The sequence below is a fragment of the Phycodurus eques genome, chromosome 5, assembly GCF_024500275.1.
Source record: "Phycodurus eques isolate BA_2022a chromosome 5, UOR_Pequ_1.1, whole genome shotgun sequence".
Classification (NCBI taxonomy): Eukaryota; Metazoa; Chordata; class Actinopteri; order Syngnathiformes; family Syngnathidae; genus Phycodurus; species Phycodurus eques.
The window spans coordinates 8,216,121-8,229,045 of NC_084529.1; the positions used below are offsets into that span (position 1 = coordinate 8,216,121).

A 12,925-nucleotide genomic window follows, 5' to 3' on the forward strand; every position below is an offset into this window, starting at 1 on the left:
CCCAGACCAGAACACATCTGTCCAAACTGGGTGACAAATAATGTATATCTTCTGCAGCCCTTCTTGTTTCTCTTAAGCATCAGTTCACATCACGTTTTCCATGTACAACTGTGAAATGTGGCTGCAGTGTGTCCTCTCTCTTTTCCCGAGTGGTTATAAACAAAAACCCTTGCACGAAGTGACTTTATACTCGTGACAGGGCCGAGGGCATGGAATTCATGACTCTTTTTAACTGAGTGAACTCTTGTGTCAGCAAAATGTCAAAGCAATTACTGCAATTTACTCACACATTGTCTTCTCTCAATTTACTTCCACTGGATTCCACAATGTTACTTCACATATTTTCTGTAGACTTCATGTCCCTGTAATTTTGTCTTTTTCTTCAGCATGCACATATTTGTTCATCACTTAACAGTTTAAAAAAAAAACATTATTCACTTGGATGTGGCAGTTGGCCTTGACACGTATAGAAGGCTTTCTTCCATTTTGAGGTAGAATCCAGTTCCTCTACATTCATAAGTATACCACTACATACACTGGACCAGCAAAATGTTTAAATCTAACAAACCCACCAGTAATAGACAAGTGCTTGACTAAAGATTTTCAAAAACAAAGAGGACAACAAATAAAAAAATATGTACATCCATTACTGTACTGCTTATCCTGTTTAGACTCACAGGTAGCTGAGCCTGTTCCAGCTGCAGGACTGTGAAAAGTCCACAGATTTGTCTTGTAGAGAAATCATCTATGTAAATCGTGTAAATTTGCCACAAAAAAATAAAATAAACATTGTACTCTGTTGACATTGACGGTCTGTAATCGTGACCATCATATTTATAGCACTGAAGACCCTATTGCGGCAGGCAAGGTGCAAATCTTCCGCCATTTATATTGTATCGGTGCGATCTTTCTACACATTTAAATTCATTGTATGCTATCAAGTTTTTACATTAATAAGTTTGCGGTATGTCGGTGTCACGGAGGGACATAGTACAGAGGGAAGACGGCGAGACCGACTTTGTAAAGAAGCATGATAGGAGGGATAACGGGATCAAGAATCCGTGGAATTGGCGCTGACTGAAATAAAAATTCGGAAATACCTTCATGAAAATATCTTGTCATCAGGATGTGAGGTATGGGTCTGGAGGGAGAACGCACTTGGTCGATCACGTCAACGGAAGGAAGCACGCACAGCTGGTTAAAACGAAGCAGTCAAATTATAGATTACCAAATAATAGATTTTGCTATCAAATTTCTATGAATTTGCTACGTACTTACTAACGTAGTTAGTTAGTTGTTTAACTTGTTATATTGTTCATTTATGTAATGCATCTTTGTGTACGCGCCCACGCGTGTGTGTGTGTGTGTGTGCGTGTGTGTGTGTGTGTGTGAGTGAGAGAGAGAGAGAGAGAGAGAGAGAGAGAGACCCCACCACTCCTATCCCCCCTGCTAATTGTTCTTCGGATTTAACTTTTTCCATTTCACAGCCCTGCAGCTGACTTTGGGTGAAAGTCAGACTACACTATGGTCTTGCCAACCAAAGTGCACATATATACAGTGTAGACAGACCTCCATTCATACCGTCACTGAGTGGGAACTGATACCACGCTACATGCACAGAAGGCAGGCAAGTCAACCACTACACCACCAATGACCTAAATTAAAAACAATAAAAAAATTATTCCAGAGAAAAGTCCAGGCAGTGGCAGTTAGAATGAGATGGAGAGTTAACAGTACAGGGGGTCCTCAGTTTTTGATGGAGTTCCGTTCCTACAACACCAATGAAACACGATTTTGTATATAGGTCTCTCATAGTTTCTATCACTAACCTATCCTAACACAATCAGAGAGAGATAACTATAGAAAATATTTGTTGTAATCCATTGTAGGATACTAGTTAATGTTAGTTTTCCCATAGGAGTTAATGTAAATAACATAATCCTCTCCAGGGTATTACTAGCCAATTTTTAAAATGGCATTTGACATTATTAGCGGTCATAGTACTGTAAAATTTAGTTAATAGTAAAACAACAGGAAAACACTAATTTGTTAACAACCAATGACGTGGATGTCAACATTGAAGTCTTACTACTGGTTTAACATACTAGAGGACCTAGCCTTTACAAAAAAAAAAAAAAAAACGTGAGTGCATGATTCAATGGAATGTAATCACACAGTTTCTGTTTACATTTACACTGCATTCAGAAGATTCCAATTATTTTTCAGATTTGAAATGTTTTCAGTTCATTTTACTAATCAATCTACTGTACACTCAGTATCCTACAATAAAGTAACAAAGAAACAAACAACAAATAAACTAATTGGACATTGACACTCCAGTTGAATGTAACTCTGCTTGATTTTCTTGAAAGGAGTCCACTTGTGTTAGATTAAATTGCTATAACAAGATTTTTAAAGGCACACCGAGTCTATACGAGACCTTACTGTTTTGAACAAAAAGCAAACGAGGAGGCCCACATAACTGACTGAAGACCAAGAGACAGGACTGTGGCACGGCTTACCTCTAGGACAGGCAACAAAAAATTGTCTTGACACCTGACCAAACTGAGCTACATAGTAAAGGGAGAAGAGTTTTGAAGCGATAAAGTTGATGGAATGAATGAAACCTGGTAGTGTTTGTGACTAAGAGGTTCTCGTTTGGAGATAAGAAAAAGTTCCAAAAGGACAGCAAGAGCCGGCCACAGCAGCCATCCACAGATCTGAACCAATGGCAGTTTCTCAGCAGTGCAAGCAGCAGATTAAAAATACCCAAAAAAAAAACCAGCTTGAGCCTTCTATACAAACAAATACTGGTATTGCCTTGTCCAATTAAACCAATATTGAACTTTGTGGCCTAAAATTGAAATGAATGTGTACAGGACATCATGTAAAAATCATCACATACCCATACCATTTAAAGAGTGAAGCATGTCAGCAACATTATCAACCAATCCCTGTTTTCAGGTTGTTGTTTTTTTTAATTCACAACAGGATTTAAACCTTTTTACCTTAGTGTTTCATTGACAATTGTCAACCTGGGGCTGGGCAATGTGTCCACTATGTATGTGTGCTTGATAGCAAAATTAGCAACAGTCACAAATCTAAATAGTGTAATTCATCAGTGCATTTTAAGTAGGAATATAAAATGCATTCCCTTCCAAAGGTATTGGTACAGTGAGGCCAATTGCTTTACTTGTGCTGTAGATTGAAAACAATTTTGACATAACCAAAGGAACAAGGATGATCCCCACATTACAGCTTTTATTTCCAGGTATTTACATCTGAATCTGATGTGCACCTTTTGTTTTAACCCACACATTTTCATGATTTTTGTTGCTACCGTATTTTCACAACCATAAGGCGCACTTAAAAGTCTTACATTTTGGATGGGCATAATGGATGACAGAGTCCTTAAATTATCTTTGACACCCACAGATACATTCACACTATTTTCATATATTAGACATTTGATATAATTTCAAAACTACTGATATAATTAAAGCTTCAAAAACATTTCATGACATGTATTAACAACTTCTGGGGCGGCAGTTGCTCAGTCTGTAAGGTCTTGGGCTTGAGAGTCAGGGGTCATGGGTTCTGTCAAGGTGACCTTGAACAAGGCATCGTCAACAGCCCTTTTAAATGTATTTCTCAGAGACAGATGTCAGATTTCATCACATTGCCTGCCACCTTCACATGCAGTCGCAGTTTTCTTTTTTTTTTTCTTCCCCCTTCCTGTGAGTAAGTGTCAGTTCTGTTGTAGGTGGGTATGTTTGATTTTTCAATGTTGTATCCCAGTCACACATCTATACCACAGTCCAGATGCAACTGTAAAGTCACCAAGTTCATTTTCCTTTACTAGACAAAGTCAGGAAGATAGAGTGCCTTAGAGTGCAGCTGCACAAAGAGTCTCCCATTACTCCATTCTAAAAAGATCAAGTAATCAGTGGGAAAGTGTGGGGCTAATGAGGGGATTTGGGAAGGAATAAGCCTGTCTTTGTTTTATAGCCTTTGTTCTGTCAACAGCAAGCATATTTCTAATCAGCTGTCGTAATACAAAGGACCTCAAGCAAATTAGATCTTAAGCCGACTTATGTTGTTTTTTGGAACAATATAAGTTTCATCACTGTATTTTCCCTACAATTATGATATTCTAGAACCTTTTCAGCATTGTTGACTACTCAGAAAAATACTGTTTTTTTTAATGACAATATGTATACAGTACACCATGCATAATATAAAAAGCCCTTGCTTTTAGTAGTTTTTTATCGTGCATTCCTAACAAAATAGTTTTTGTTAGGAATGCACGATAATTATCAGACCGATATTTATTGGCCCTGATAATGGAAAAAATGATGTCACACTGATCGGTCCGATATAGGAAAAAATAAACTGGACCGATAACAAGAGCTGCATCATTCAGCGGCGCGCTGGTCACCACTCGCCAGCAGTGGAAGTGTTAGTCATGGATATTTTGAGCAAAATTCTTCACCTACAAATCCAAAAGTAGTCAATATCCGCAGTAAATTAGGATATGAAATTACGATCATCCAGTTATTTTGAGTTTGTAACAACCACATTCGCGGCAAGAAACAGCGGCCTACGAAGCAGCAGACTCGCTTAGGAGCTCAAGCAGGGGCAGTTTGGACGCATGCGAAAGCATGGTTGTCGTGATGGGCTAACATCTAAGGTAACAGCAGCCAACCCCTGCAGAACGCCGCTCCTACCCATCTTCCGTTCCAACGTTTGCAGACTGGACAATAAATTAGATAATCTACAAATGGAATTAAGATCAAAACACACAATGGCCCTCCTTCGTGCTGGCCATCCTCGCGTGAGCACGCATCCACTAATGACTCCCGACATCAGCTTGTGCAAGACCAACAGCCAAACCCCCCGCCCTTCTTCGCCGAGCCACAAATTTAAATGTATTTAAATAAACGACATGAATGATCACCCATTCTTCCATCCATCCATTCATTTTCTGTACCGCTTATCCTCACTAGGGTCGCGGGCATGCTGGAGCCTTTCCCAGCCATCTTCAGGCGGAGGCGGGGTACGCCCTGAACTGGTCACCAGCCAATCGCAGCACCCATTCTTATCCATCCAGCCATTTTCAACACCGCTTATCCTGGTTAGGGTCGGGGGGCGCTGGAGCCTAGCCCAGCTGACTCCGGGCGAAAGGCGGACTACACCCTGAACTGGTCGCCAGACAGTCGCAGGGCACATATAGTCAAACAATCATTCACACTCACATTCACACTTTTTTTTTGAGTCTTCAATTAACCTACCATGCATGTTTTTGGAATGTGGGAGGAGACTGGAGTAAACCCACGCAGACACGGGGAGAGCATGCAAGCTGTGTTAACACAGGCAAGGCCGGATTTGAACCCCGTTCCTCAGGACTGTGATGCAACTGTGCTAACCAGTTGTCCACCATGCCTCCTACCCCTGATACATTTACAAAATACTATTCGTTATCGGTATCTGCTTGGAGAGGCAGCAAGTTAACCATTATCGGTATCAGTGGAAAAAACAGCATCCCGGGTTTTTGTGCAGTTCTGTGACCAAACAAAATTATAAACAGTCTGTTTAGCGGGGGAGGTTGCAGAGAGTCTTCACCCCATGTGTGTTTTTGCTCTGCTTAAGGTCTATTACAAAGGAGGTATCGTTATTGCTTGACAATGACTATTTTTATGGGGTATGAAGAAAATGTATACTTCCAGTGCATTTTTTTAAATAAATCTAATCATTTTACGCCATTTCTTTTAATGGGTAATGATGTAAGAAGAGTTTAAAATGATATTAAATTGTTTTGGGATTGTAGTTTTGGTTATATTTACAGTTTAAACTATTCATATGGGCAAGTACAAAAAAATGTTGGGAGGCGGCGATTACTTGTGGTTTTTCACCATTTTTGGCAGGACTCAGTCCCTATCCCCCGCGAATAGCGTTGATTTACTACACAGGGGAAAAACCATTATTCTTCAAATTTCTTCAAGTGTCATTACGAGCATATCGCATTGTGCACAAATAAATTTTGAACTACACAATATTTGGCCTCTGCACAACTTCTAATCAGAGGTTTACCTATTTCAGGGTATTGATTTTATTTTATTTTTAAAGTCGTCGACAATGTTCAATAACATTCTAAAAGTTTATTGTAACTGTGTTATGTACTTCTCTGTACTTCTCCATCAACACCCTCAAGGCAAATAATGCATCCGTGGTACTCTTTCTCGGCATGAAACCATACTGTTGCTCGCAAACACTCACTTCTGTCCTGAGTCTAGCCTCCACTACTGTTTCCCATAACTTCATTGTGTGGCTCATCAACTTTATTTCTTGATAGTTCCCACTGCTCTGCACATCACCCTTGTTCTGAAAAATGGGCACCAGCACAATTTTCCTCCATTACTCAGGCATCTTCTTATCCGCTAGAATTATGTTGAACAAGCTGCTCAAGAACTCTATAGCGACCTCTCCTTGATGCTTCCCTACCTCCACAGGAATGTCATCAGGACCAACTGCCTTTCCATTTTTATCCTCTTTAATACCTGTCTAACTTCCCCCTTACTAATCATTGTCACTTCCTGGTGCACCACACTTGCCTCTTCTACTCTTCCTTCTCTTTCATTTTCCTCATTCATCAACTCCTCGAAATATTCTTCCCATCTATCTAGCACACTACTGGCACCAGTCAACATATTTCCATCTCGATCCTTAATCACCCTAACCTGCTGCACATCCTTCCCATCTCTATCCCTATGTTTGGCCAACCTGTATAGATCATTTTCTCCTTCTTTAGTGTCCAACCTGGCATACATGTCATTTATGCCTCTTGTTTGGCCTTTGCCACCTCTACCTTTGCCCTATGTTGCATCTCAATGTATTCCTATCGCCTCTCCTCGGTCCTCTCAGTGTCCCACTTCTTCTTCGCTAACCTTTTTCCTTGTATGATTTCCTGTACTGTGAGGTTCCACCACCAAGTCTACTTCTCTCCTTTCCTGCCAGAAGATACACCAAGTACTCTCCTGCCTGCCTCTCTGATCACCTTGGCTCCATTATAATCTGCACCAATCACGACTTTCTCTCTGTCTGGTATGCTCAGAACTACTTCATCTTGCTCCTTCCAGAATTTCTCGTTCACCTCTAGGTCACACCCTACCTGTGGGGCATAGCCGCTAATCACATTATACACAACACCCTCAATTTTAAGTTTCAGCCTCATCACTCGATCTGATACTCTTTTCACCTCCAAGACATTCTTAGCCAACTCTTCTTTTAAAATAACCCCGACTCCATTTCTCTTCCCATCTACACCATGGTAAAATTATTTTAACCCTGCCCCTAAACTTCTAGCCTTACTTACTTACACCTGCTCTCCTGGACACACAATATATCAACCTTTCTCATAATCATCATCAATCTGTGGTGTTTACTCCACTATGAAAAAATCATGTTGGTACAATTTCAGTTGAATTCAGTTGTTTACATCTTTAAATCTGATTTCAGTCAGACTAATCCAGCAGTTTAATTATTTCTGAATGTGAGAAGCGTCAATCCTGATAATCCTGGGCACCAGCACAATTTTCCTCCATTACTCAGGCATCTTCTTATCCGCTAGAATTATGTTGAACAAGCTGCTCAAGAACTTTATAGCAACCTCTCCTTGATGCTTCCCTACCTCCACAGGAATGTCATCAGGACCAACTGCCTTTCCATTTGTATCCTCTTTAATACCTGTCTATCTTCCCCCTTACTAATCATTGTCACTTCCTGGTCCACCACACTTGCCTCCTCTTCTCCTCCTCCTCTCTCATTGTCCCCATTCATCAACTCCTCAAAGTATTCTTTCCATCTATCAGCACACTACTGGCACCAGTCAAAATATTTCCATATCTATCCTGAATCACCCTAACCTGCTGCACATGTTTTCAATCTCTATCCCTCTGTCAGGCCAACCTGAATAGATTTCGTTCTCCTTCTTTAGTGTCCAACTTGGCATACATGTCATCATATGCCTCTTGTTTGGCATTTGCCACCTCTACCCTACATCACATCTCAATCAGAATCATCTTTATTTGCCCAGTATGTCAAAAAACACAAGGAATTTGTCACCGGTAGTTGGAGCCACTCTAGTACGACAACAGACAGTCAATTGACAGAGAACACCTTGGAGACATAAAGAGATTGACAAAAAAACAGTCACTGAGCAGTAAAGGGTTGCTAGTTATCTGGTAATGCCGGTAAATTTTTTATTATTTTTTTTTTGTTTTGTTTTGACAATTGTGCAAAAAGATGCAGAGTCCTCTAGCACTTAGAGCAGTTCGAATGACTAATATTGCAATAGTCCGGTGCACTGACCATTGTGCAAAGGGCGCCGAGACTTCAAGGATTGTATGCGGTTTAAAGTGACGAGTAGTGCGATAATCTGGGACAATGTTAGTTTTGCAAATGTTCCAGATACTCCTCAATCAGTGTGCAAATGGAGCAGATGCTACTCTGGCATGAGTGGCCAGTATTGGTAAACAACAGATATGCAAATATCTTTATAATGTATTCTTTTCTCCTCTCCTCAGTCTACTCAGTGTCCCACTTCTTCATAGCTAACCTCTTTCCTTGTATGATTTCCTGTACTTTGAGTTTCCACCACAAAGTCTCCTTCTCCCCTTTCCTACCAGAAGATACACCAAGTACTCTCCTGCATGTCTCTCTGATCATTTTGGCTGTAGTGGTCCAGTCTTCTGGGAGCTCCTCCTGTCCACCGAGAGCCTGTCTCAACTGTTCTCGAAAAGCCCCACAACAAACTTCCTTTATCAGCTTCCACCACATAGTTCACTGCTCTGCCTTTGTCTTCTTAATCTTACTCCCCACCATCAGACTCATTTTACACACCACCATCCTATGATGGCTAGCCACACTCTCCCTTACCACTACCTTACAGTCGGTAACCTCCTTCAGATTATATCGTATGCACTAGATGTAATCCACCTGCGTGCTTCTACCTCCACTCTTGGAGGCCACGCTATGTTTCTGCCTCTTCTGGGAGAAAGTGTTCACTACAGCCATTGCCATCCTTTTTGCAAAGTCTACCACCATCTGTCCCTCGAAGTTCCTTTCTTGGATGCCAAACTTACCCATCACTTCGTCATCACCCCTGTTTCTTTTACCAACATGTCCACATTACAATATGCACCAATCACAACTCTCTCTGTCTGGGATGGTCAGAACAACTTCGTCTAGCTCCTTCCAGAATTTCTCTTTCACCTGTAGGTCACATCATACCTGTGGGGCATTGCCACTAATCGAATTATACATCACACCATCAATTTCAGCCTCATCACTCGATCTGACAGCCTTCTCAGCTCCAAGACATTATTAGCTAACTCTTCCTTTAAAATAACCCCTACTCCTTTTCTTTTCCCATTTCCACCATGGTAAAACAATTTTAACCCTGCCCCTAAACTTCTAGCCTGACAGCCTTTACAACTTCTCTCCTGGACACACAATATGTCCACATTTTTCCTAGTCATCATGTCCAACCAACTCCCAAGCTTTTCCTGTCATAGTCCCAAGGTTCAAAGTCCCCATAAGGCAATTTATCTCAAATCTGTCTAAATCTGTGTTAGTGAGCATTTCTCTTTTGTCGAGATAATCCATCCCACCTCACAGGTGTGGCATATCAAGATGCTGATTAGACACCATGATTATTGCACAGGTGTGCCTTAGGCTGGCCACAAAACGCCACTCTGAAATGTGCAGTTTTGCTTTATTGTGGGCGTCTGGGGGGGGTCAGAAAACCAGTCAGTATCTGGTGTGACCACCATTTGCCTCACGCAGTGCAACACATCTCCTTCGCATAGAGTTAATTGGCAGGAACTGGAACACGCTGTCATATACGCCAATCCAAAGCATCCCAAACATGCTCAATGGGTGACATGTCCGGGGAGTATGCTGGCCATGCAAGCACTAGGATGTCTTCAGCTTCCAGGAATTGTGTACAGATCCTTACAACATGGGGCCGTGCTTTATCATGCTACAACATGAGGTGTTGGATGCCAACATGGATGAATAGCACAACAATGGGCCTCATGATCTTGTCACGGTATCTCTGTGCATTCAAAATGCCATCAATAAAATGCACCTGTTCGTTGCCCATAACATATGCCTGCCCATACCATAACCCCACCGCCACCATGGGCCACTCGATTCACAACGTTGACATCAGCAAATCGCTCACCCACACAACGCCACACACTGTCTGCCATCTGCCCTGAACAGTTTAAACTGGGATTCATCCGTGAAGAGAACACTTCTCCAAGGTGCCAGATGCCATCGAATGTGAGCATTCGCCCACTCAAGTCGGTTACGACGACGAACTGCAGTCAGGTCGAGACCCCGATGAGGACGACGATCATGCAGATGAGCTTCCCTGAGACGCTTTCTGACAGTTTGTGTCAGAAAGTGGCAAGTCTCAGACGATCTTGTAGGTGAACATGCTGGATGTGGAGGTCCTGGGCTGGTGTGTTTACACGTGGTCTGCGGTTGTGAGGCCGGTTGGTTGTACTGCTAAATTGTCTGAAACGGCTATGGAGACGGCTTATGGTAGAGAAATGAGCATTCAATTCACGGGCAACATCTCTGGTGGACATTCCTGCAGTCAGCATGCCAATTGCATGCTCCCTCAGAACTTGCGACATCTGTGGTATTGTGCTGTGTGATAAAACTGCACATTTCAGAGTGGCCTTTTATTGTGGCCAGCACACCTGTGCAATAATCATGCTGTCTAATCAGCATCTTGATATGCCACAGCTGTGAGGTGGGATGGATTACCTTGACAAAGGAGAAAACCTCACTAAGAGACTTAGACTTTAGATTTGTGAACAATATTGGAGGGAAATGGCCTTTCAGAGCAAAGAGGTCAGAGCATGTAGAATTAGTAGAATGATTGGCTATTTGGCTTCCTGATTGAAAGAAGCTGATCTTTACCTGTTTGGTAAATGAGCAAAACAACAAATAGTTCATATTTAGAATTTTATGTATGTAAGTAGCTGTTGTTGTTTTGGTAGTAACATACTCAAGCGTGCATGATTGTTCTGAATTATTTTTCTGTTATTGTGCTGTTTGTTTTTAAGCCCCAAATTGCACTCAATCATGTAAATGAATAGCCAAAACAACACAGTATTATCAGTCTTCTGTGAAAACAAAAAAATATTGTGTACAGACAGTGAAAAACTCTACTTATTGTGATTTTTAGCATCTTTGAAAGGGAACAGACCGTTTCTTCTGTTTCCATTCCAATCAAGTCATCGAAAGATTATTGATTCTGTTGTTAGCTCATTAAAGTAAGAGTGGAATTTACCAAAATGACAAAGCAAGTCTCAGGGGATCAGACCTAAAGCTTATTTGTGCAGGCCTACTGGGTGGCACAGTTACTGGAATAAACCAAAACATTTATTTAAGTACGTGTTGCCTTTGACATGACATGTGTAATACGCTCTATATAAAAATATATTGGAACACCTGGTCATTACACACTATTGGGAAAATCAAATGACAGACTTAGCTTTTTTGTTTTGGCTCACAAATTTGTTTTGCAAAAGAAAGCATGCTTCTAACGCACACATGAGCCTTCATGCCATGGTGTATCTTTGCCCCAACCTTCTATATTCATATGCATATCTCTCTGGATGTGCGCTTCTGTGAGTGCATTGGTGTGTTGTATAGAGGATGGAGTGACGTAAGGTCAGAGAAGCCGCAGAGCCCCTAAACTCGTCCAATGACAAGATGGATAGTGACTCTTAAACATGCTTAAACAGTTAAACCAGCTAATATCACACACTTTTGTTTTCAGTCTCATTGTACTGTATAATTCAGTTCTAATCACGCATCATTTAAATGCTTATTCTTCTCCTACCACTTTTTGGCTCAATTGGAGACACGATTTTATCTCATGTGCTGTGGAGTTTGTCAGAGCAGCAGATTATTTCTGCTTTCAGGGTGCTGTGTCTTGCAGGGTGAAGTTCATCACGGGAATGATAGATAGATATTATAATGGAGCATATTCAACACAATCCAATTACAATAACTTCTTCTCGACACTTAAACCAATGGAATGTGGAATGAGTTTGGCATTGTTTTTGTCATTTAATTCAATTGCTTCTTTTTTGTTCTTTCTGGTTAGGGCGATGAAGTTCTGACTGTCATTAAGACCAAAGCTCAGTGGCCAGCGTGGCACCCGCTCAACCTGTAAGTAGCATTGCATTGTGTCACTTTCACCAGTGGGCAAAGGCACCTATGAGTTAATTGGAATTACTGTATAAATTATCAGGAAATTAGCAGAAGTGGGATATTAAACTGATGTATGGAAAGACACTGTTTGAGTAAGATTCATTGGTAGTGTGATTAACTCCAGTCAGTGGCAAATTGAAAAATAAGTACAGTATACTACAAGTCGCGGCACGGTTGAAGACTGGTTAGAGCGTCAGCCTCACAGTTCTGAGGACCGGGGTTCAATCCCCGGCCCCGCCTGTGTGGAGTTTGCATGTTCTCCCCGTGCCTGCGTGGGTTTTCTCCTGGCACTCCGGTTTCCTCCCACATCCCAAAAACATGCACATTAATTGAAAACTCTAAATTGCCCGTAGGTGTGAATGTGAGTGTGAATGGTTGTTTGTTTGTATGTGCCCTGCGATTGGCTGGTAACCAGTTCAGGGTGTACCCCGCCTCCTGCCCGATGATAGCTGGGATAGGCTCCAGCACGCCCGCGACCCTAGTGTGGAGAAGTGGCTCGGAAAATGGATGGAAGGATGGATACTACAAGTTATTAAGTCAAGACATGGCATGGTTCTTAAATGCCAACCACCACCTTGGAAACAGCCTACGGGAATAAAACCGAATATCTAAAAACAAGCGGCACGGTGGA

General features: G+C 41.6%; 1 protein-coding gene across 1 annotated transcript in view; it reads left to right on the forward strand.

The window, feature by feature from the left end:
• The window catches only part of spon1b (spondin 1b), a 102,742-nt gene that overhangs the window by 73,360 nt on the left and 16,457 nt on the right, over positions 1 to 12,925 (forward strand). The window contains exon 7 of the mRNA XM_061677370.1: positions 12,188 to 12,252. Within this exon, the coding sequence (XP_061533354.1) occupies positions 12,188 to 12,252 (65 nt within the window). The remainder of the gene's footprint in view (positions 1 to 12,187; positions 12,253 to 12,925) is intronic.